The sequence below is a fragment of the Sorex araneus genome, chromosome 7, assembly GCF_027595985.1.
Source record: "Sorex araneus isolate mSorAra2 chromosome 7, mSorAra2.pri, whole genome shotgun sequence".
NCBI classification, from domain to species: Eukaryota; Metazoa; Chordata; class Mammalia; order Eulipotyphla; family Soricidae; genus Sorex; species Sorex araneus.
The window spans coordinates 65,324,740-65,349,840 of NC_073308.1; the positions used below are offsets into that span (position 1 = coordinate 65,324,740).

Sequence of the window (25,101 nt, forward strand, 5' to 3'; positions counted from 1 at the left end):
CTGTTTAAGATAGAGCAGAACGTATTCTGATAGACAAGGGCTCAACTAGCACCTTTTTTATTTTTATTTTTATTTTTTTGCTTTTTGGGTCACACCCGGCGATGCACAGGGTTCCTCCTGGCTCATGCACTCAGGAATTACTCCTGGCAGTGCTCGGGGGACTATATGGGATGCTGGGAACTGAACCTGGGTTAGCTGCATGTAAGGCAAATGCCCTACCTGCTGTGCTATCGCTCCAACCCCTCAACTAGTGCTCTTAGCATGAAGAGAAGTCACCAAAGCTGCTGCTCTGAGTGTTTAAGCCTAATGTCCCCTAATGATGAATGTCGCCAGCCTGGTGAAAGCAGAGTGTTGCTGGAAACTGCTTTCTCAGATACACAGCAGAGGGTGCAGACTTAAACGGGGGGAAGGGGGGAGTGAGGGGAGGAGGGTAGAGGGGGGCAGGACACAGCCAGAGTGAGCTCCCGCAGAGCCCACTTACCTTCACGAAGCTCATGCGGATGGTGCACATTTTGGTGAGTTCGTAGACCGTCTCGAAGCCGTGGTTCACAGACTGCGCCAAGAGCTGAGCAAATTCCTGGTTGTTGAAAATTTTCAAGCTGCAGCCACTCGGGATCTTGCAAACGGTCGTGGGGTGAAATCCGTGATGGTAGTTGCAGTTCCGACTTTGCACAAAGATGCTGCTGTCGCTGAGGCACTCGGCGTAGACCTCCCCGCCCACGTAGTAGAGGTGCACGCCTGCGGATGGCACAGGGGTTTAGGCCGCCGTGTGCAGAGACGCTGCGTGCCTCTGGGCGGCTCCCCTGGACAAATGCGCGTGGATTCCAAGGGTGGCTAATTAAACACAGGCCCTCAAAATCTTGCACAACGCAGATAAGATCTTAGCTCACTGGATCAGTTCATACAGTGTCCCTATGTCAGCCTGCATGAGTAGCTTTCTAGGAAATGACATGACAAGGTCTCATAAAAACGAAAAAATCAGTAATAAAGGCAGTGATTGCCTTTTGATAGTGTATGGAGTCGGGGATGTGGGGGACCGATGGGCTGTACCCAGCAAGACTCAAGGCTTACTCCTGGCTGAGATCACCCCGGTACTCAGGGCTTACTCCTGGCTGAGATCACCCCGGTACTCAGGGCTTACTCCTGGCTGTGATCACTCCTGGTACTCAGGGCTTACTCCTGGCTGAGATCACCTTGGTACTCCGGTCTTACTCCTGACTGAGATCACCCCGGTACTCAGGGCTTAGTCCTGGCTGTGATCACTCCTGGTACTCCGGGCTTACTCCTGGCTGAGATCACCCCGGTACTCAGGGCTTACTCCTGGCTGTGATCACTTCCGGTACACAGGGCTTACTCCTGGCTGTGATCACTCCCAGTACTCAGGGCTTACTCCTGGCTGAGATCACCTTGGTACTCCGGTCTTACTCCTGGCTGTGATCACTCCCGGTACTCAGGGCTTAGTCCTGGCTGTGATCACTCCTGGTACTCCGGGCTTACTCCTGGCTGAGATCACCCCGGTACTCAGGGCTTACTCCTGGCTGTGATCACTTCCGGTACACAGGGCTTACTCCTGGCTGTGATCACTCCCGGTACACAGGGCTTACTCCTGGCTGTGATCACTCCCGGTACACAGGGCTTACTCCTGGCTGTGATCACTCCTGGTACACAGGGCTTACTCCTGGCTGAGATCACCCCGGTACTCAGGGCTTACTCCTGGCTGTGATCACTCCTGGTACACAGGGCTTACTCCTGGCTGTGATCACTCCTGGTACACAGGGCTTACTCCTGGCTGTGATCACTCCCGGTACACAGGGCTTACTCCTGGCTGTGATCACTCCTGGTACTCAGGGCTTACTCCTGGCTGTGATCACTCCTGGTACTCCGGGCTTACTCCTGGCTGTGATCACTCCTGGTACTCAGGGCTTACTCCTGGCTGTCATCACTCCCGGTACTCAGGGCTTACTCCTGGCTGTGATCACTCCCGGTACTCAGGGCTTACTCCTGGCTGTGATCACTCCCGGTACTCAGGGCTTACTCCTGGCTGTGATCACTCCCGGTACTCAGGGCTTACTCCTGGCTGGCTGTGATCACTCCCGGTACACAGGGCTTACTCCTGGCTGTGATCACTCCTGGTACTCAGGGCTTACTCCTGGCTGTGATCACTCCCAGTACTCAGGGCTTACTCCTGGCTGTGATCACTCCTGGTACTCCGGGCTTACTCCTGGCTGTGATCACTCCCGGTACTCAGGGCTTACTCCTGGCTGTGATCACTCCCGAAAGTGCTTTGGGAAGGAACCTTATGAGGTGCTAGAGATGGAGTCTACTGCGTGCAAGGTAGACACCTTAACCCTGGACTGTCTCCCCGTGCCCTTGAGAGTGTCTTCAGACCCTACTTGGCCATGGAGTAAAAGCAGTCCTGGCTCTTCAACATACAATAGCACACCAATTCAATCAGCTTAATCAATGGCTGAATAAAAAGCAGTACTCCTGCATTAAAAAAAATACAGCAGCATAATAAGGCTGGGCTCTATGATGAGATCCTACACATCTCTGTCCCTTATCCTTTCTTGCTTTAAGTCTGCAGCTAAAACCGGTGGGTAGGAGGGGGGGGGGGAAGCTAAAAGAAGTGAACCAGAAAACCACAGGCGGAAGAAGTATTGCTGAGAGCTGGATCCAGGGGGAAAAATTCCACACTACTAGAAAGATGATTCCCTGTGTGCAGTCTGATCTGACCAAACCGCCATCTGCTCCAAACTCCTCCCGGTGAGCTGAGCAGCACCAGTAGCACAGGAAATGGAGAGTGCCCGGCCCTCAGAAAAAGGAAAGAGGGGAAAACCGTCCTGGCAAAGCCCCAACCACGCAGGGGGCTTCTCCCAGCCACCCAGCACAGGGTCACCCCCACTGCCCACGCGGCTTCACACGGTGTCCCTGACACAGAACTCTGCCCTGGCATAGTCAATGTTGCAACAACTGTCCCACACAAAATATTATGTGCGGAATTTGTATGTACACATTGGCTAGATTCCTACAATAATTAAATAGTTGCTGGGCCAGAAGCCCGCTTTTCTACCTGGTACAGAGACAATAATTGGAGTACTTTGTGTATTATTATTTTGCTCGGACTATAACATCAGGAATTCTCATTTAAACATTCAGACTGAGAGCCAGCCTGATTTACAAAAGGCCCAGATTTGATCCTGGGAACCGAATGATCCCACGCTGGGGAGTAGCTCCTTGGTATCATCCGATATGGCCCCTAAACTCCAAAATTATTTTTTTCTTTTTGGGTCACACTCAGCGATGCACAGGGGTTACTCCGGGCTCATGTACTCAGGAATTACTCACGCACTCAGGAATTACTCCTGGCGGTGCTGGGGGACCATACAGGATGCTGGGAATCAAACCCGGGTTGGCCATCTGCAAGGCAAATGCCCTACCCGCTATGCTATCGGGTGGCCCCCAAACTCCAAAATTAAAAAAAAATATATCTGATTGTCTGGCTATAAACCAATTTATTTACCCATTCTCCCCTTACTTAAACCATTGTGCGGATACTACTTTTCTACTGTTGTAACAATGCCATGATTCATGTCTGCTTATTTTGGATAATATCTTTAGGAGAGATTCCTGGAAGGTAAATCATTGGATCGAAGACTTTTGATTCACTTTGGCCAAACCACTTTCAGAATGCTTGTCTCGATTTACATCCTTGCCAGCAGTGTATAAATGCCTCTCTCCTGATTTCATCCAGGTCAGTCTTGAGTCAGTTTAAAATAAAAACAAAATTTTCCTGATTTATCCCTGGAAAACAATACCCTCTTAATCTGCACGCGAGGCTGGATGTATATTTGTAGATTCATAATCCTCTGTGCTTCTGGAAAGTTAATCATTTCTGTTGATCCCACTGGGGTTCTAGCTCTGTTATTACTCTTAATGAGGTACATATACAAGAAAGGTAGGACAAAATCTGGGGGGTGGGCGTTTTGGTACTTGAGGACTCCTGGTTCTGTTCTCAGGGATCTGTCCTGGTGGCGCTGGAGGGACCACGGGGGTACCTGGGGCGGGGCGGGGTCAGCTGCATGCAAGGCAAGCAGGCACCTTCCCTGCTCTGTGCTCTCAGCTCCCACAATTCGTTTCTGCAGGTGTTCCCCAGTTTTTCATTTTGTTCATGGTATTCTTGACTCTATTCATTTTTTTCAGTGTTGGGGCTGCACCCGGTGATACCCAAGGCTTCCTCCTGGCTGTGTGCTCAGGGGCCACCCCTGGGACAGCCCGGGAGACTGTGTGAGGTGCAGTGAGTGCTAGGGACCAAGTCCAGGGCGGCTGCATGCGAGGCCGGCGCCTCTCCGGCTGGACCAGCTCTCTGGCCCCAGAGCTACTGTTCTTTTTTTCAACTTAAAGAACTGTGAAATCTTTCAGTTAAAACGGTTCTGATCTCTCTTAATACTTGAAACGCTAAAGAAGTGTCTTAGCCCGCTAGTGAAATCTACTCCCTCCCAGCCTCTTGGCTTGCAACTCATACATCTCTCTGCATCCCCGGGGACATCCGACGTCGCCCCTCGACCTCACCCAGAAGTCACCTTTGTTGCTGCAGAACCATTAGATGTGACCTTTTATGTTTCACTTAACATATATTAAAATCTTAAGCTCAGGACAGCTGGGAGGTTGTTCCGAGGTTTTGCCTACACATTGATTTAATTGTAGTTTCATGTTTTACTAAGCCTCCCGTTAAGACTCTTTTCTCCTTTACTTTAAAATGCAGCTATTTCCAATGATCTGAGTTGTTATCGCTTATCTGAGTTTTTATCACTTGTTATTCCGAGTAGTGTCCTACCCGGTAATGTTCAGAAAACATTTTCCAGCTTTCAAAAAAAAAATTACACTGTTATTCTGACATGGATAGTTTAAAACTATAAATTAAATTGGGAAGAATAATATCTTTAAAGTGGTCTAACAATATTAAGTCATCTCTGCACAATGCACTGACTGCCTATTTATTCAAATGTTCTTTCTCTGAATAATGTGGCTTTCTTCGCAGTATTCTCACACACTGCTACTGCAGACTCATTCCAAGAAATCTGTGTTCTCTGTTGCTACTGGGAATATGATTTCCTTTATATTGTACTTTCAAACTGGTCACCGCTACAGTAAACTGACATGAAATTCATAAAAATCGATCCTTTGGGGCTTCTAGATAATCAATCAGATCATTTGCATAGACACACAATGACTATAAGCAATACTGAGCCGCGGGAACACTTCTGGTATGGGTGGAAATTAATAAAAGCTTTCTGGAAAGTAATTTGGCCAAAATGTACCTTGAGCTTTTGACCTGCTAATTTCAATTCAAGAGTCTATCCCAAGATATTCTATCAAAGCATCAGAAAATAATGATTATTTTGGCTTATTTCCCACAATTATAACCCCAGAGAGGGGATTCATTTGAATTACAACATTCCAGTAATCACTACTTTCCTCCTAATTGTTCACAGGGATGTTTTAGAAAAGTTTTTTTTTTAAATTATTATTATTTTTTGGGGTTCCTGTTCATCTTTAGAACTTGATGAAAATTATGTCCTGCCAAAACAAATGTATCCAAGATTGGCATATATATATATATATATACACACACACATATATATGTATTGGTATATCTATGTATACACACACACACACACACACACCATGTCAAGGGCAGCAGACCACAGAGAGATAGCTATATGTCATGAACCTGAGTTCTAGCATTTATTAAATTCATTTCTTCCTTAGTCATAGTAAGAAAAAATGAGCCAGAAATTCCTGTTTTAGGAATTGTGTATTTTTTTTTCCTTCAAGGTTCATAAAAGTTAAACTTCATCTCCAATGCCTTTGAAGCCGCTATTAATAGCCTTTAAAACTTTAAGTCCCACTGCTCTAAATATCATAGTGGGCCATTTGTAGAAATGTTTACTCTGGAAAGAAGAAAATAAAGTTTACAGGCTAGTTTAAAATAGGACAAAGAAATGCTGAAGAACCCCCGTCTAATCATGCATCCTCAGTTTCAGGGTTGCTTTAAATAGATGCACACACTCGCACACACGCACCACGCACACACTGCATGTACACACATGCATATACGCACGTACTGCATACATGCACACACATACGCACACGCATGCACCTCGCACACATGCACACATATAAGCACCACACACACACACACACACACACACACACACACACCTCGTGGCACGCATGCACACACCATACAGCACACACACATATGGCATGCACACACCACACAGCACACACGTACACACCACAGGTACACACGCGTGCATTTCCTTCTCACCATGTCGGCGGCCCCCTGGGTCCCTGAGCGCGGTTTCCCTTGAAGCCGGAGCTGCCCTTCCACACAGCACAGCCAGAGTACCCTCGCTTCCCGGACCCCCAGCCCCGTGCTCAGAGGATCAGATGCGGTGCCAGGGATGGAAGCCGGCCTGGCTGTGCACAAGACAGACACTGGGGCGCCGAGCTCTCTCTGCGGCTCGGGATGCGCCCCTCCTGAGACCCCGCAGTCAGCGTCCGTGAGCAGAGAGGTCACCCTACTAGCTGACCACGCACAAGTGGGGAGGGGACCCTCTAGGGGGCTGCCCCGCTGCGACGTCACACAGGCTGGGCGTCTCTTCCGTCACGCTCGCTGTGGCTCAGCCACTATGATTTCAGCGTTTCCCTGCGACCTGCCAGGAGGCAGGCTGATATTCTGCGAGGGTGTGCGTGGGCCACATCTGTGCTCAGGACTCAGTCCTCGTGATGTTCAGGGGAACTGAACCTGGGTGGGCTGCGTGCAGGCAAGTGCCCTACCGGCTGTACTATGGCTCTGGTCCTGGGGCGTTATTTTCACACCGGGGGACGCTGACCATATTGTCCCGACAAATGAATGGCAACTGCTTCTTCGCTTCTTCGTTTATGCCACTGGATATGAGGAGCCTGGGGGGACCTGAACATCTGACAGTGATGTAATCCTTCCATCCTGTCTGCCATCCGCGGGGCTGGAGCGATAGCACCAGGGCGTTTGCCTTGCATGCAGCCAACCCAAGTTCGATTCCCAGCATCCCATATGGTCCCCTGAGCACCGCCGGGGTGATTCCTGAGTGCAGAGCCAGGAGTAACCCCTGTGCATCACCGAGTGTAACCCAAAAAGAAAAAACAAACAAACAAACAAACAAACAAAAAACAATCTGCTGTCCGCGCTCCAGCCACGCCTGCAGACCCAATCGTGGCCTCAGGATTCAGTCCTGCCTGCTCAGAATCGCGTAGTGGGTCAGGAGTGACACCAGGTTCTGTCTGTCGGTTTTGAGGCCACGTCCAGCCACGCTGGAGACTGGTGGGCAGCTTGGCCAGCACTACAGCCCAGGCCTCAACATGCAAAGCCCACGGCCAGCCCTCTGAGCCACTTCCCCGGGCCCAGGAACGACAGGAGACTTGTTCCGCATTACGCATCTTTTCATCGGAACCTCCTCACGTTCAAGCATTAAAAGCCTGGAAGAGTAGACCAGCCCCACCCACCTTCTTACCCAAATCCTCTGCTGCCTGTCTCAGCCCTGGGTCCCAGGAGCCCGGGGCCCTCTGAGTGGGAAACGGTGCGAGAGAGGCCGACCAGGATGGCACGTCTGCCCGTGGCCACTGGCTCTGGGTGCCTCCTGCTGCTTTCGGCAGACAGAGCAGAAACCCCAGGCAAGAACTGACACACGTACATACACATAAACACACACACACACACACACACAAACACATGTGAGAATACAGAGATTCACACACACAGTGGTACTAAAAGCACAGTTTCACCTGAACACCTCGCAGGGTGGAATTCTAATCCGTTTCCACACTTGAGTGTCTCCTCCCCCCAGTGAACACTCAGGGTCCTGCCAGTAGCTGTGCTTCCGGTCACCTGCCTCATCTCTGAGTCCAGGGCTCAGGACGGGCGGTGACCATGTCCTCACCCGCACAGAGGACAGCCAGCCGTATCTGTTCACATCACTTTCCTACGGGCCTTCTTTGACTTCAGCCACTCGCCTCTCTCTCCCAGTCACTTGGGAATATTAGGTTTCTTTGTTTTAATTTGTTTGGAGTCTTAGGTCCCGAATTATTTTTTATCGAGGGGAGGGCTGGTGGTGCTGGGGGTAGAATCCGGGGCCACCCACATGCGAAACACGTGCTTTACCCCCTGAGCTACATCCTGGGCTGCCACACGTCAGCTGACAAATTGGCTAATTGCTGTCAGCTCCAGCGAGCTGGCCGACCACAAACATCCCTGATTGGAAAGGGAAGAACTTCCTGATGATACATCTTAGGAGGGTTTGCAAACTGGAGCCAGTGTACATGAGGGGGTATTCGGCACGGAATACCCCCTTCTGCCACCGGAAGGAGCACGTTGGTTGGGGAGAGAGGGGGGCCGGGGCGGGGGAGGGGGCCCGGAAACCCGGCAGATAGACACGGGAAGGGGCACACTTGCCTTTCCCGATGTGCCGCCTGGTGTTTTCGATGGTGGAGTTGCGGTTGACATTGGAGAGCAGCCCGAGGCAGAAGCGGTTCTTGTTGTTGGACGGGTCGGTGAAGCCGTCCACCAACACGCTGGTGGAGGAGGCGTGGAACGCTTCGCCCACACGGTTGTTGAGCTCATAGTAGACAATAGAGCACCAGTGTTTGGGCTCCTCGTACGCCACGGCCTGGACACCTGCAGGAGAGAAAAGCGCCGTGTCAGGCACAGGAGAGACGAGACTGGGTGGGGCAGGGGGGGGCCCCCCAGCATGGCCACGGAATAAAGCCATGGAACGGGAAGCGGCTATTCCAAACCAAAACACATGATCGACGACGCCCGCTGCACGGGGCCCTGGTGGGCCGGGCGTGACATGCCCCTGGAACTGGAAAATAACGGTCCGCAATGACCCTCGGACACCCCAGCTGCTCCCAGGTGCCCCCACACCACCCCCCACAGAGCCCCTCGAGGGCAGAGCTCCCTGCACCCTCCCCCTGCAGCTGGAACGACAGGAGTGGAGGGCATAACCTTGGTTTTCCAATTAGGGGGCCACTGTCCATTTGTTCACTCAAAGGAAGTAGATTTCCAGGGGGGGCAATGAATTTGTTTTTTTCTGAAGGGGGCGCAGTCAGATCAAGCAAGTCCAGGAACCTTCGCTCTAGGAAGTGCAAGCAGCGGCTCAGGGAGGGTAAAGGGGGAACGACGGGGAGGGCAGCAAAGACGCCCGAGCTTTGCCCAACCCCCCCCCCCCGAAGCTCCGAGCAGGCCCCACTGTTGAGAAGCCCGGGAAGCCAGTGCTAATTGTCGATACGCTGCTACTCCACCCCACAGGCTGCCAATCAGCACCCCGGCGGGGCGGAGGGCCGCGCTCCTGTCCGGCCGGCCGCAGACTCAGGAAGAAAGGTTGCCAGCTGGCCATTCCTGCGGGATGAATCATATCTCTCGCGTCCAGATTTCACGCTCACTTCCTCCTATTTGCTTTCCGTCCCGCAGAGCAGGTGTGCGCGGGCCGTCTCTGCGCTCCCAGAGTGGGCCAACAATGGAAATTACCCAACTTCACCGACAGGATGCAGCTTGTTAAGTCAAATCTCTTAAGACTAACAAATCTCCAAACAGAACACCCGCCTCAGCGGGTCGCAACGGGGAGGGTTGAACACCGGGTTCCTTTGGTGGTAAACTTTCTGCCACCGCTGCTTTGGAGACCCTGGGAATCCGTACCGTAAATACACCCAGAATGCCGAGAGAGAGCTGAGGACGCGGCACTCCTGCAAGCACAGTGAGTTTATTTAAAAAAAAAAAAAGAAAAAAAAGAAAAAAGGAAAGAAAACCTGTGAGACACAGGAATTCTAACTACAGGGGGGAAAGTTTATTTTTTTTCTTAACACCAACCTCCACAAAGGATTAAGATGTGCTCTCCTGGGGCCGGGGAGAGAGTACAGAGTTAGGCGCTGGCCTTGCGTGCAGCTGACTTGGTTTCCATCCCTAGCACCACAAATATTCCCTCCCCCCTCCCCGAGCAACAACAGGAGTGCTCCTGGAGCACAGAGGCAGAAGCCCTGGGTGATCCTGGGTGTGGCCCCAAAACAAAACCAACAAAAGTGCTCTGTAGTAGGATCGAGTAGAGAAAACAAGGAGAAAGATCATTTGAAATATATACACAGGCATTAACTATACTTTATACTTTTTTTTTTGCTTTTTGGGTCACACCCAGTGATGCACAGGGGTTACTTCTGGCTCTGCACTCAGGAATCACTCCTGGCGGTGCTCAGGGGACCATATGGAATGCAGGGAATCGAACCTGGGTCGGCTGTGTGCAAGGCAAATGCCCGACTCACTGTGCTATGGCTCCAGCCCCTATTTTTATACATTTAAGCCCACTGGGTCACTCAAGCTTTATCTGTGGAAGGTTCTTCTCAGTTCTCACGATTATTTAAAATTCTGCTCATTGAAGTTGGACGCTAGCTTGAATGCTGGCGAGCTTTGCCTGGCAAAGATCACATCGGTTCTGTGGCTGCAGGATCCCTTCTGCAACTCTTCAACTTTGCTCCCATAATGCACAAGCAGCTACAGACGATATGTAATACATGGGCCGTGTTCCAATAAAGCTTTATTTATAAAAACAAGCCTTGGGCTGGGCTGGCCTTTGGGCTCCAGTCTGCTGACCCCCGCAGGAACAAAACCACCAGAGGAGATAACAACAAGAACAGAAAAGCATTCTTCCTCATGGAAATATCAGCTGGCTACAAACTTAGTCTCATGGAGAAAAGTCTGAAGTTCTTTGAAGGAGCATTTTTAAGCAGGTCTTAAACATTTTAAACGGGTCTTCAGGAAGACCTGTTTCCTGAAGCCAAGCATTTAGGCAGAGGGATAGCGGTGAGCTATGAGCCAACCTGCTCCCAACTCTACCCATTTCCACTCGCCAACGTGCTCCCTCCCCAGTACAAATTCCAGAGACGTGGCAGAGGGGAGACCTTCTCCACAGCTGCAATCTGGTTCTTTATTTGTTAGCTCATCAGAATAGGGCATTCTCACCTCCTCAGGCACCACCACACCGGAGCCAACGAGAGAAGGACAACACGCCTGCAAGTTTAACAGGCGCTGTTCCGATTTATTATGCTGTGGGTCTAAGAAAGGTTACTTGAGTTCACCAATTTTAAACTCTTGAAAATATATAAGCAACTCAAGAATCTGAAGTATCTCTATGCTATATGTTTTGTTGCTTTAATGAAAAAGAAGGCATGTGCCACTTGATCCTTTTTTTTTTCTTTTTGGGTCAAACCTGGCGTTGCACAGAAGTTACTCCTGGCTCATGCACTCAGGACTTACCCCTGGCAGTGCCTGGGGGACCCTGTGGGATGCTGGGGATCGAACCCGGGTCAGCCTCATGCAAGGCAAACTCCCTGCCCGATGTACTATCGCTCCACCCCCAATTCTTTTTATTTATTTATTTATATATTTTTTGCTTTTTGGGTCATACCCAGAGATGCACAGGGGTTACTCCTGGCTCTGCACTCAGGAATTACCCCTGGCGGTGCTCAGGGGACCATATGGGATGCTGGGAATCGAATCCGGTCGACCGCATGCAAGGCAAACGCCCTACCCACTGTGCTATTGCTCCAGCCCCAATTCTTTTTTTAAAAAAAATGAATCCACCAGGACGACTCAGATCTGTTTCATGCTAAGATATCACACTACATCTTTAGTTTGTTTGGGGACCATACCCACCAGTGCTCAGGGATCACTCCTGGCAGAGGTCAGGGGACCATACGCAATGCTGGGCATCAAACACAGGTCGGCTGCATGCAAGGCAAATGCGTAATCCCCTGTACCATCTTCCTAGTCCCTATCAGATCTTTATGAAACAATAATCATATTTTTTACCTCAAAAAATTGTTTTACTTGATATTTTTGGGGGCACTTCTCACTTTTTTAAAAAAGTGATAACACGAAAACCAAACAGACTGCGTGAACAAACGGCATTTTAGATCTTGTTTTCTGGGCCATCCCCAGTGGTGGTCAGAGCTTACTCCTGGCTCCTGGCTCTCGGGGGTCACTCCCAGTGGGGTCTCGGGTGCCAGGCTGGCTGCATACAAGGCAGGTGCCCTGTGCTCTGCCGTATCTCTCTGGTCCTGAAAATAGCATCTGAGTTTCAATCTGCACAAAATGCACACAGACCCCAAGCCCCACGCCACCTGCCGGGGCGCCCTGGGCTCCTGCCCCTGGCCAAGAGGTTCCCTGGACGCGGGTCCACTGTCCAGCATGAGTGCTCTCGGGGCGCGATTCCCGCATCTCCTCCTGCCCTGACCGCCTCCTGCTCACTCGCACAGACCCTCGTTGTGCTCGGTCCCACTCAGCCACCTTCTGGCGGGCAGGCGGAAGGCGAAGAGAACTAATACGCTTAGTATTAAGAGTATTAAGAATAAGAGCAATGCAGTCCAGCTGCCGCCGCCGTCTAGAAAGAAGGGAGGGAAATACACGGGATTCCCGAACAACGCTCCAAGCGACAAGAGCAGCCCCCGAACGCGTCCCGGGGTGCCCCGAGCAGCATCCACTCCACTGTTATCGTGATGGTCACCGATCCCGAGTCTGTCCTTCACGGAAACAGCCTTTTCATCACCCCTTCAAAATGACGACAGGTTGAAGCTACACACTCGCCCACGCATCTGTTCCCAGACCTCCGCAAGAGAGAGAGAGAGATCCAGGATCCTCGCGCTTATTCTTCATGGAAAACTCTCGTGACCCCAAGAACTGCTTCCACGGGCAGCTCCACTGACCGGGCACCGTCTCTGTCCAGTCGTTCCACCTGGTCATTTAGAGTTTGTGGGGCTGGAGCAATAGCACAGCGGGGAGGGCATTTGCCTTACATGTGGCTGACCAGGGTTCGATTCCCAGCATCCCATATGGTCCCCTGAGCACCGCCAGGAGCAGTTCCTGAGTGCAGAGCCAGGAGTAACCACTGAGCATCATCGGGTGTGACCCAAAAAGCCAAAGAAGAAAAAAAAAGGAGTGTGAGAAAAAGCAACATTGGGATGGAGCAATGTTGACTTGAAGGCATGTGAGAGGGGGTGAGTCCACTTACTTCCTCGGCTGACTTCTGACGGCAGCGCGGGGGCCATCAGGTTCGTGTCCATGGGCTGCGAGCCGTCCTGGCTCATGGGGTCCTCGGGGGGCAGGTAAGCAGGCGGGGGTGTATCAGCTACAACATGAAAACAAAAGTGACCTCTGAGTGCGAAGGACAGAATGTAGCTGCTCTTCCAAGTGACGCTCGTGAGGCATTCAACTGTTACCCCAGGCTCAGGGGCACAGCACTGGCCTCAGCTGGGAGGCCCTGGATTTGAAGTCCAGCAACACACATACACACACACAACACCCACAACAATCATGTACACACCACATACACAGAACACATCATTCATACAACATACCACACGTACAACACACAATGCAGCACACAATACACCGCCTGCATATAGCACACACAGCACAACACATACACCCTCTCCCGCCACACACACACACACACACACACGTATACCACAGCACACACGTTTTGGCCTCCCCATCAGAAGCATGGATGCTACAGATGCCAGAACTGACCGTCACTTCCTGAAAACAACCACCCACCTGCTACCCTGGGGTGATGTCAGTGAAAAGTCAGCAGAGGGCAAAGAACAGTCTGTGAATCCCGGCAGACGAGGGCCACTGCGGGCCCCTGCCCTGTGGAACACTCGGAAGAGCACTTTCTGGTTGTAATTTATCGTTTATTTTTTCAGTTAAAGAACTGCGATTTACAAAGTTACTGGCAGTTGAGCTTGAGGCATGTAGTATTTCAACATCGGTCCAAAGAGCGCTTTCGTGTCCTTCACCGCTTGGCTCCCCGTTTCCCCTGGAGCCCGAGGGTGGCAGGAAGACTTCAGCAAAGGCGCTCTGGAGCCTCTCGTGGCCGACCTCTGCACCCTGAGGCTCGTTTGCTTTATGTGGCCAACATGTGGTGGAAACTGAGTTTCCTGATGCCAAGAACTCTCCCAGGACCACCTTCTTCCCCGCTTAAAAATCAACAGTTAAATAAAACACCCACTGAGCGGCTCCACCTGTTGCTCCTGTCTTCACTTTCAGAGTCTACCTGTTTCTTTCTTTCTTTTTTTTTTTTTTTGCTTTTTGGGTCACACCCGGCGATGCACAGGGGTTACTCCTGGCTCTGCACTCAGGAACCACCCCTGGCGGTGCTCAGGGGACCATATGGGATGCTGGGATTCGAACCCGGGTCAGCCGCGTGCAAGGCAAACGCCCTCCCCGCTGTGCTATTGCTCCAGCCCCATCTGCCTGTTTCTTAAGGATAACTCAGGCAAGACACAAACAGCAGCCAAGAACAGCAGCACAGGCCTGTGTGCTTGTTGTCTGGGGCCACAGCTGGAGGGTCTCAGTGTGCGCTGGGGCCAGGGGTTCCTCCTGGCACTGCTCGGAGGCGGGGGTGGGGGGACACGCAGTGCTGGGAGGGAAGCGGGTCTCCCACAGGCCAAGCGTGTGCTCCAGCCTGCTGGGTCGTGTCACCAGCCTCTGCTTTCTCCCACGGAGGGTCGCCTGCCGAAAACAAGCTCCGAGTGGCCAGAGACCGCGCCGGGAGCCCAGCAGCCAGGGCAGCCTGCTTGGGGGTGTCCCTGCGAGTTCCCTCTGAGAAGTGGCCAACACCGCAGGGACTCCGAGTGCAGGGACGGGGTTCTGGGGTCTCCCCCGAGCCCTTCCCTCTCTCCCTCCGCTTTCTTCCCTGCAGTGCTGGCATCATCTCAGCTCTACCGGGGGCCTAGGGGAAAGGGGAAGGGCGGCGGCTCTAGGACCCAGTTCCTCCCAGGTTTGCGCTGGAGCGGGTGCGAGCCCCAGGGGCCACCTCAGCATCAGCCCCTAGGGGGCCTCCCACACCCACACCCCCAACACTCGCCTCTCTTGTGTCAACTTGGCTTGTACCTGACTGTAGGGCCCAGGACAGTGTGTCAATCCAAGTAGGAGTCTTCCCTCTCCCCATGTTTGGGGGCCCCACCACCACCCCAAAGTGGCCAAAGGGAGGAAGACAGGGAGCCAATCACTAGAGAACACTACTTGGGGTTTCAACGCCCTGGCCCTCCCACTCTTGTCCTAAATGGTTTTGGACTCAAATATTCACCCAACCAGGCAGATAACTGGGCTTAAAATAAAAACAGCAATAATGATGGGAACGGACTGGAGCGACAGCACCGCGGGTAGGGCGTTTTTGCCTTGCACGCAGCCGACCCGGGTTCGATTCCTTCGTCCCTCTCAGAGAGCCAGGCAGGCTACCGAGAGTATCCCGCCTGCACGGCAGAGCCTGGCAAGCTCCCCGTGGCGTATTGGATATGCCAAAAACAGTCACAACAAGTCTCACAATGGAGATGTTACTGGTGCCCGCTCGAGCAAATCAATGAACAATGGGACAACAGTGCTACAGTGCAATGATGGGGATACATAGAAGAACGCAGTATGACATGTGACCCCCTTTTTAAAAAAATTTTGGAGGACAGACAGAATAGCCACTAAGTTCCAATTCAGTTAAAAAAAAAACAAAACGTCTCATACAGGGCCGGAGCAGGTAGGGGGCTTGCCTTGCACACGGCGAACCCAGTCTTGGTCCTCGACACCCCATATGACCCCTGAGTCCCACCAGGAGTGATCCCTGAGCACCAGCAGACGTCCCCCAGGGCCCAGGGATGTGGTGCAGTGGCAGAGCACACGCCTGGCATGGGGCGGGCCTGGGCTCCGAAACTCAGGCGCGGGTGCTAAGAGTCTCCCCAGCCGGGGGTGGCCTTGTGACAACAACAACAACAGCAGCACTTCAAGCAGCCCGATCGCCACGCCTGTCCCAGCATCTCCTTCTCTTGCACCACTGGCGCTGGCCAGGTGTGTCCCAGCCGAGAGCAAGGTCTACGGCAGGCAGCCGGCACCATCCTTTCCCCTGAGACACCTGTGTACCCGCCGAGACTCCGACAGGACCACTCCCACTTCGCTGTTTAGCACCGGCAGCACCGCTGAGGTCTGAAGAGGGGAAGGTCCCCGGTTTTTGTTCATCTGTGCTCTGGCCCTTGTGAGGTGAAGCGACAGCTGGTTTCCGGCGCTTCAGCGGTGATTTCTTTGTAGTTAAAGTCTACGCTCCTTGGAGTTGCGTCACCACATAGATGTGTTGAATTAACTACGGGGGCGCAGGGGCACATGTGCTCCTGCAGCAACGGTCCTTTTCTGAGGTCGTGCTCCCTAGTTTGCCTCCTTTGTCCGCAGCAGCCGCTGTACCAGTCACACCCCCCTCAGAAGGATGCGGCTGTCCCAAAGCCTCCCCGCACCACCCGGAAAACAGGTCTGCCATCCGCGCCTGGCACGGCAAATCAGACCCTGGCGTGCTGGGTTCTAGAGTCAGTCCTGCGTGCAGGGGGCATGGCCCACTGAGCAGAACCGAGAGGTTCTCCCCGGAGTGTCCTTGGGGAGTTCCGGAAACTTGAAGTGAAATAATTCATCGGGCATCAAAGCCCTCAAAAAATGCTGTTGTGCCCAAAGTTGGCCAGAGTTGCTGATTTTCTCGTCTCTACTATTCTCCTGGATGGAGGGGGGGTGTGGGCGACAAGTGGGTGCCTGGTGCTCAGGAGGGACCCTCAGACCACAGGCGGTGGGTGCCCAGGACTGCGCCAGGGCCAGCCGAGTGCCAGGCAAGCTCCTCCACCCCCGTGCGGTGTCTCCAGCGCTCTCACCCCCCAGTGGCACCACTCGAGGGCCTGCTGCCTCCCAGCTTCTCCCGGACCCGGGAGCTGAGCCCCCCGGTGAGCACAGAGGGGCAGCCCCGGCCCACTCACCTGGCATCTGGAACGGGCTGCCGGGGTCGGAGCTGGTGGGCGAGTGCGGGTAGGTGCTGCTGCTGCTCCCGGGGGAGTTGGGGTAGCTGGCGCTGGGCGAGTGCGGGAACGGGTGGCTGTTGGGCTGCTGGAAGGAGTCCGGGAACGTGGCGTTGAGGGGCATGTGCGGCTCGTTCTGGCCCAGGTTCCGGAACTGCGCCAGGAGGCTGTGCTGGGGGTTGTATTCACTGTGGCGCGGGACCAGCACTGGGGGCAGAACTGCAACCGAGAGAAACATCGAGACTCCAGTGAGAGGGCGACGACGCTGCTGGTCCCGTCCCAACCCGGCGGAAACATCCTGAAGGAACGAGCCCAAAGCCCCGCTCGTGGAGGCACCGTCTCCACGCAGCTGAAAAACGCAGGGACGACTGCAGATGCCTCAAAATTGCTGCTGAGGGCGCTGCAGAGACTGCATGACGAGAGGGCACTTCCCTTGCACGCAGCTGGCCCGGGCGGGGCCCTCGGAACCCCGTATAGTGCCCCGAGACCCACCAGGAGTGACCCTGAGCACAGAGCCAGGAGTCAGCCCTGAGCACAGCCAGGGGTGCTGCCCTCCCTGCAAAAAAACTGAGAATGGGCCGGAGAATGAGAACAGGGGTAAAGGGGTTTTATGAGGCGGACCCAGGTTCAATCCCCAGCACCACACACGGTTCCCTGAGCACTGGCAGGGGTCACCTCTGAGCACCACAGGGTGTGACTCAGTCCCAAACGAATATATGCACAAGGCCGGTGGCACCCACAAACTGCCCAAGGAAAATCTGCCAAAGACACTCAAGTAAAACGAGTTAAGGTTTCTCTATTCCTGGTGTTTCATTCACTAAAACCAAAGAGCAGGAAGCACGCATCTCATCCTGACAATTCCACCGTGTGGTCTGAAGAAGACTAGAAATTGAGGAGTTTTTTGATATTTGTGAAAATATAGTCACCATAAATGTGTTTACTTATTTTGAAGAGGGGGGTGAAAGCACACCCAGTAGTGCTCAGGGATTACTCCCAATTCAGTGCTCAGAAACCATATGGTGCTGGGAACTGAACCGGGGCTGGCAGTGCACAGGCAAAGGCTGCTGACTTCTGTCCTATTCTCTCTCTGGCCCTGAAGGGCTTTTTGTTTCCGGGTCACACACAGCGGTGCTCGGGGGTCACTCTTAGTGATGCACGGGGCACGATGCAAGAGTTTCCCTAAGTGAGTCTTCCAGTCCCAATACAGGGCATCCACCCACTTTAGGTCATGAGAACAGACGAGTGGTTGGTGGCCAGAGGGGAAGGAGGGCTGGGGTGGGCAAACAGAGGAAAGGAAGTGACCACCGGGCAGACCCCCATGAGACCTGCGGTGGGGGTCATAACCCGGAGCTGCCAAATTCTAACACTGTCCCTGACACACCAGTTGCTTCTAACCAAGGAACAAACATGTGGAAAGGAACAGAAAGAAGAGTGGGGGTGTGTGGGAGGGCAGGGGGGGGTGCGTGAGGGAGTGGGGGCTGCCCTGCCGCATCACTCCCACCCTCGCCACAACTCCACAGACCAGAGAGCGGGCTCCTTGCTCACAGGTCAGAGGGCAGAGCGGGTGGGACCCAGGTCGGCGCTCACCCCCGGGAGGGTCCCCCTCAATGCGCAGGGCAGCGGTTCCGGTGCGGGCGCCCCGCACCTGTGTATGCCGGCTCGGTCCCGGTTCTGGTGCGAGCGCCCTGCACCTGTGTATCCCGGCGTGGTCCCGGTTCTGGTTCTGGTGCGGGCGCCCTGCACCTGTGTATTGTGTATCCCGGCACGGTCCCGGTTCTGGTTCCGGTGCGGGCGCCTGCACCTGTGTATCTCGGCACAGTCCCGGTTCTGGTTCTGGTGAGGGCGCCCTGCACCTGTGTATTGTGTACCCCGGCACGGTCCCGGTTCTGGTTCCGGTGCGGGCGACCCGCACCTGTGTATCCCGGCGCGGTCCCGGTTCTGGTTCTGGTGCGGGCGCCCTGCACCTGTGTATTGTGTATCCCGGCACGGTCCCGGTTCTGGTTCTGGTGCGGGCGCTCTGCACCTGTGTATTGTGTATCCCGGCACGGTCCCGGTTCTGGTTCCGGTGAGGGCGCCTGCACCTGTGTATCCCGGCACAGTCCCGGTTCTGGTTCTGGTGCGGGCGCCCTGCACCTGTGTATCCCGGCGCGGTCCGGCTTCCCGTGCCGGGCGCAGCAGGTGGAAACGGAACGGAGACCCGCCCCCGCCCCCCACCCAGGGGCTGTCTCAGCACGGGGCGGCCACCAGGCTAGGAGCGGAGACCACCCCTGCAAAGAACCAGCGCCGAGAACTTTCCAGCACGGACAGCCACCGCGAGCCGCCCCAGTCCAGAGCCGACCTAAACCTTTCGACCGAGACCTAGTCTGCGCTCCCGGGCCACGGGTCTCTGGTCAGGGAGCCGAGGGGACCCCGGTCACGTGGTCCGTGGGGCATGCACGCACCCCCCCAGCGGCTGTGTAAAGAGCAGATGTGGGACAGAATATTCTGGCAGTTTCCGTGCTAAAGGTCATGGGGCACCGAGAAAAACCTGTGGCAGGGCCTGGGGGTGGCAAGGGGGTGGGCACACCGCTGGTTTGGGGGCTTATTCCCCCAACCCCGGCTCCCCACATCTGGCGAGAGTGGGCAGCAGGGCAGACCACCCGGGGACCCAGGAGGTGGCAGGTCTATCAAACCCGTCCTCAGCACCACCTGCCATGTCCGGGACAGGAGCGGGAGAGCCCAGCCCCGCAGGCTGGGGCGAGGCTCAGGGTTCAGCCTGGCACCACCCCGGAGGCTGCAGCTTGGGGCCCCCCGTGAGTGGGCTCTGCAGTCAGGGGGAGGGGTGGTGGTGGTGGTGGTGGTGGTGGTGGTGGTGGTGGTGGTGTGTGTGTGTGTGTGTGTGTGTGTGTGTGTGTGTGTGTGTGTGTGTGTGACCGACCTCTAGTCAACACAGCCACGGGAAGGGGATTTCGTCTTAATTTATTGGAGAGAGTGTTGGGGCCACACCTGGCACTGCTCAGAGGCTCATACATGGTGCCAGGGATTTGCCATATTTGGGGTGTGGGAGGGAGTCACACCCGATGCTCAGGAATTACCCCTGGAGGTGCTCCGGGGACCATGCGGGTACTAGGGATTGAACTTGGGTTGTCTGTGTGCAAGGCAAATGCACTATCCACTGTACTGTCCCTCTAGCCCAGTGCCAGGGATTTGAACCAGGGTCCCAGCCAACTTGGCAGCATGCAAGGCAAATGCTAACTTAGCTCCTGTGCTATCTCTTGGCCTGGGGAAAGGACTTAAAAAATATTTTTTAGATATTTAAGAAATAAAATAAGGAAGGGGGGAGCTGGAGCAACAGTACAGCAGGTTGTGCGACCTCACCTGGGTGTAGTTGCTTGCATTTGCCTTGCATACAGCCAGCCTGGGTTTGATCCCCAGCACACTATAGCGGTCCCCCAAGTATTGCAAGGAGTGATCCCTGAGTGTAGAGCCAGGAGTAAGCCGTGAGCACCACCAGTTGTGGCCCCTCAAAAAACAACACAACAGCAACAAAAAGTCTTTAGCTCTACAACTCTTGATACTCTGATGGAATTCTCCATATTTGGTTGGGGTCCTCAGCTAGCTGCACTGAAGACTTACTCCTGGCTCTGTGCTCAGGGCCACTCCTGGCAAAGCTCAGGAGACCCTATGGGGTGCAGGGAACCAAACCCAGGTTGTGGCTGCGGCCACATGCAAGGCAAACGCTGGACCTCCTGGACTATCCCCCCAGCCCAGCCCATGGCTTCCCCACCCCACCCCCCAGCCTCCCTGCATGGATCTAACTTTCCCAAACGCCCAGTCGGAGGGCTGATGATTAACTCAGAGCTTCCCGACTTCTCCGGCCTATTGTCCCGCTGGCTGAGGGGAGGACAGGCACTCAGCGGCACCCCTCCTCCCGAAATCTACCTCCTTTAAGCAAACACGCAAAGTGCCTCCAACTGTGCACTAGACTGCAACCACCCTCCCCATCATCCCAACGTCCCACCCCTCCCCCACCCCTCCACCAAGGGGATGGCTGTAGGGCCCACCTGGGGAAAGAGGATCAGAGCTAATTCTGGTCCCTCGGGAGCGAGCCCCTGCACTCTGAAGCAGGAGCCCACATTCACTCAGTGGTGTGAGCGCAGGTCCGGAGGGCCACACCTGCCAGTGATCCGGGCCCAGGTGGTGTCAGGGATCGAACTCAGGGCTTTGAGCTACGCCAGGCACAGACTCCAGCCCTTTAGGCTAGCTGCCTGGCTCTTCTCATGTGACGCCTAGTACCAAGGATGCTAAAAGTAAAACTGAGCATCAGCCTGAGATCGAGAGGAACCAACTTCCCGTCTACTTCTCTCTCAAGAACTAGCCCTTACCCCACCAGCATCCTGCACACACACACACACACACACACACACACACACACACACACACACACACACACACACAGAGCTTTCCCAAACCAGCAAGAAACCACAGAGGACAACCCATCTGCCGGCAGGATAAGGCCACAGGCACAACTCACGGGCCTCTGTTATTTCTCCCGAGGTAGAGGTAGGGGTGTTGGGGGGGGGGGTGGAGGGCTGGGAGGGGAGGTGCTTTCTGAGTCCAAGCAGCCACGGGCCACCATGAGTCACACAGAGGAGCATGCAGGCCGGCGCCAGGGGGTCACATAAGAGGCCGGTGTGAAACTCTCAGGCTCCGAGTACCCAGGGCCACGCTCAAGAGCCAGGGGAAAAGCAGAGTGCAGGAAAAGGGGCTGAGCAGCCGGAGACCCCGTGCGGGCATTTCAGGGCGTTTCAGGGAGCGGCGCAACGGCCTCGGCCTTCCCCGAGCCCAGCAGAGGAGGGACGTTTCCAGCGTCAGCGCTGACTCTGGTAGGGAAACAGAAAACCTACATTTACCCCAACCACTAATAAGGAGCCTGGGTTCTCGGGACTACCCTGGTCCAAGTAAACAGCCACCTGTTACATCACCCCTCTGCGCCCAGCTCCACCCACTTTCGCTTTCCGATCAGCGTCCACGCACTTGCAGGGGGGTGGGGGAAACACTACAACAGGACAAAACCCCAGCACTGCCAGTCCCCTTTCCGACTGTCCCCAGGCTGCCCTGGGCAGCAGAGCCAAACGGGGTCCTCGCCCCTTGCTCCCTGCACCCACAAACCAGCCTGCCACTGGCTTCGGTGACTTCCTTTCCTGCTCCACCAGGATTGTTATGCTCTTTTATTTGCAAAAGAATAAATGGCTAATAGAAACCCTCCCAAACAGTTTCTATGAGGCTCATATCTCCCTAATACCAAAAGCAAACAAAGACACCACAAAAAAAGAAAACTACAGGCCAATATCCCTGATGAACACAGATGCGAAGATCCTCAACAAAATATTAGCAAATAGAATTCAACAACTCATCAAAAAGATCATACACCACGACCAAGTGGGATTCATCCCGGAGATGCAAGGATGGTTTAACATCCGGAAATCAATCAACATAATCCATCATATCAACAAAAGAAAAGATAAAAATCATATAATCATATCAATAGATGCAGAGAAAGCATTTGACAAGATCCAGCATCCGTTTATGATGAAAACACTCGCCAAAATGGGTACAGAAGGGACTTTCCTCAATATAGTCAAAGCCATTTATCACAAGCCTATGGCAAGCATTGTCCTCAATGGGGAAAAACTAAGAGCCTTCCCTCTGAGAACAGGGACGAGACAAGGATGCCCACTCTCTCCACTTCTGTTCAATATAGTACTGGAAGTACCTGCAATAGTGATTAGGCAAGAAAAAGATATTAAGGGCATTCAGGTAGGAAAGGAAGAAATCAAGCTCTCACTATTCGCAGATGATATGATACTATACCTAGAGAACCCTAAAACCTCTACCAAGAAACTCCTAGAAACAATAGAGTCGTATAGTAAAGTTGCAGGCTATAGAATCAATACCCAAAAGTCCATTGCTTTCCTATATGCAAATAATGAGAGAGAAGAAAGTGACCTGAGTAAAGCAATCCCATTCACAATTGCGCCTCAAAAAATCAAGTACCTCGGAATCAGCTTAACAAAGGAGGTAAAGGACTTGTATAATGAAAACTATAAAACACTACTTCAGGAAATAAAAGAGGACACAAGGAAATGGAAAGACATCCCCTGCTCATGGTTTGGAAGAATTAATATTGTCAAAATGGCAATTCTCCCCAAAGCATTGTACAAATTCAATGCGATCCCTATAGGGATACCCTTGACATTCTTCAAAGAAATGGAGCAAGTGCTCCTGAAATTCATATGGAACAATAAGCCCCCACGAATAGCTAAAGCAATCCTTGGGAAAAAGAAAATGGGAGGAATCAACCTCCCCAACTTCCAACTCTACTACAAAGCGGTAGTCATTAAAACAGCATGGTATTGGAACAAAGGCAGAGCTGCAGACCAATGGAATAGGGTTGAATACTCTGACATACACCCCCAAATATATGATCATCTAATCTTTGATAAGGGAGCAAGAAATGTGAAGTGGAGCAAGGAAAGCATGTTTAACAAATTGTGCTGGCAAAACTGGACGGCTACATGCAAAAAAATGGGCTTAGACCTCCATCTATCACCATGTACAAAAATCAGATCAAAATGGATTAAAGACCTCAACATCAGACCAGAATCCCTAAGGTACATTGAAGATAAGGTCGGCAAAACCCTCCACGACATTGAAGCCAAAGGTATCTTCAAAGCTGACACGCCACTGGCCAAGCAAGTGAAAACAAAGATAAATAAATGGGACTATCTCAAACTAAGAAGCTTCTGCAACTCAAAAGAAACAGTGACCAAAATACAAAGACAATCTACAGAATGGGAAAGGATATTTATGCAGTACCCATCCGATAAAGGGTTGATAACAAGGGTATACAATGCACTGGTTGAACTCCACAAGAAGAAAACTGCCAACCCAATCAAAAAATGGGGTGATGAAATGAACAGAAACTTTTCCAAAGAAGAAATCTGAATGGCTGAGAGGCACATGAGAAAATGTTCAACATCACTAATTATCAGGGAGATGCAGATCAAAACAACAATGAGGTATCATCTCACACCACAGAGACTGGCCCACATCCCAAAAAACAAAAGCAACCGGTGTTGGCGTGGATGGGGGGAGAAAGGGACTCTCCTTCACTGCTGGTGGGAATGCCGACTGGTTCAGCCCTTTTGGAAAACAATATGGACAATTCTCAAAAAGTTAGAAATTGAGCTCCCATTTGACCCAGCAATACCACTTCTGGGAATATATCTCGGAGAGGCAAAAAGGTATAGTAGAGATGACATCTGCATTTCCATGTTCATTGCCGCTCTGTCTACAATAGCCACAATATGGAAAAAACCAGAGTGCCTGAAAACAGATGATTGGCTAAAGAAACTCTGGTATATTTACACAATGGAATACTACGTAGCTGTCAGAAAACATGAAGTCATGAAATTTGCATATAAGTGGATCAACATGGAAAGTATCATGCTGAGTGAAATGAGTCAGAAAGAAAGAGACAGACATAGAAAGATCGCACTCATATGTGGAATATAAAGTAGCTGAGAGGTACAAGCTTACAATGTTGCGATTCCTGGCAGACATTTCTCTGGACTTAGTTACTAGATACTAAAATACAGAAATCCAAAACTATGCTGCTGCTAGTGCGGCCTCCTGACTTCATATCTCTTCATTCTCAGCAATGGAAAACAAATTACCAAATGCTTTCTTTTCAGCAGATTGACTTTAGGGGGGAGAAACTCCAAATCAATAATAGTGAAATTTTTTTTGTTTAAATATTGAAAGTAATCAAAGTAAAGTGAAATTTACCAGTTACACATGCGGGGTGGGGGGGCTGGGGAGGTGGGGGGAAGGGGGGAGGTATATCGTCATTCTTGGTGGTGGAATATGTGTACTGGTGAAGGGATGGGTGTTTGAGCATTGTATAACTGAGACTTTAACCTGAACGCTTTGTAACTTTCCACATGGTGAATTAATAAAAGAATTAAAAAAAATAAATTAAAAAAAAGAAAAAAAAAGAATAAATGGCTAAGTTTAAGAAAGACAACCAGACCTGACAGTCGTGATGAAAGGAGAGAGAGAGAGAGAAAAGGAGAGAGAGACAGAGAGAGAGAGAGAGACAGACAGACAGAGTAGAATACATCCCAAACCACCACAACACTCGTGTCTGAGACC

At 52.6% G+C, this 25,101-nt stretch overlaps 1 protein-coding gene across 3 annotated transcripts in view; it reads right to left on the reverse strand.

Moving 5' to 3' along the window:
• Positions 1–25,101, reverse strand: part of SMAD1 (SMAD family member 1) — a 68,925-nt gene that overhangs the window by 5,118 nt on the left and 38,706 nt on the right. For all 3 annotated transcript variants that reach the window (XM_055144731.1, XM_055144732.1, XM_055144730.1), the window contains exons 3-6: positions 16,867–17,124; positions 13,098–13,214; positions 8,495–8,716; positions 482–738 (exon numbers count right to left, since the gene is read on the reverse strand). In XM_055144731.1, coding sequence (XP_055000706.1) covers positions 482–738; positions 8,495–8,716; positions 13,098–13,214; positions 16,867–17,124 — 854 coding nt within the window. The remainder of the gene's footprint in view (positions 1–481; positions 739–8,494; positions 8,717–13,097; positions 13,215–16,866; positions 17,125–25,101) is intronic.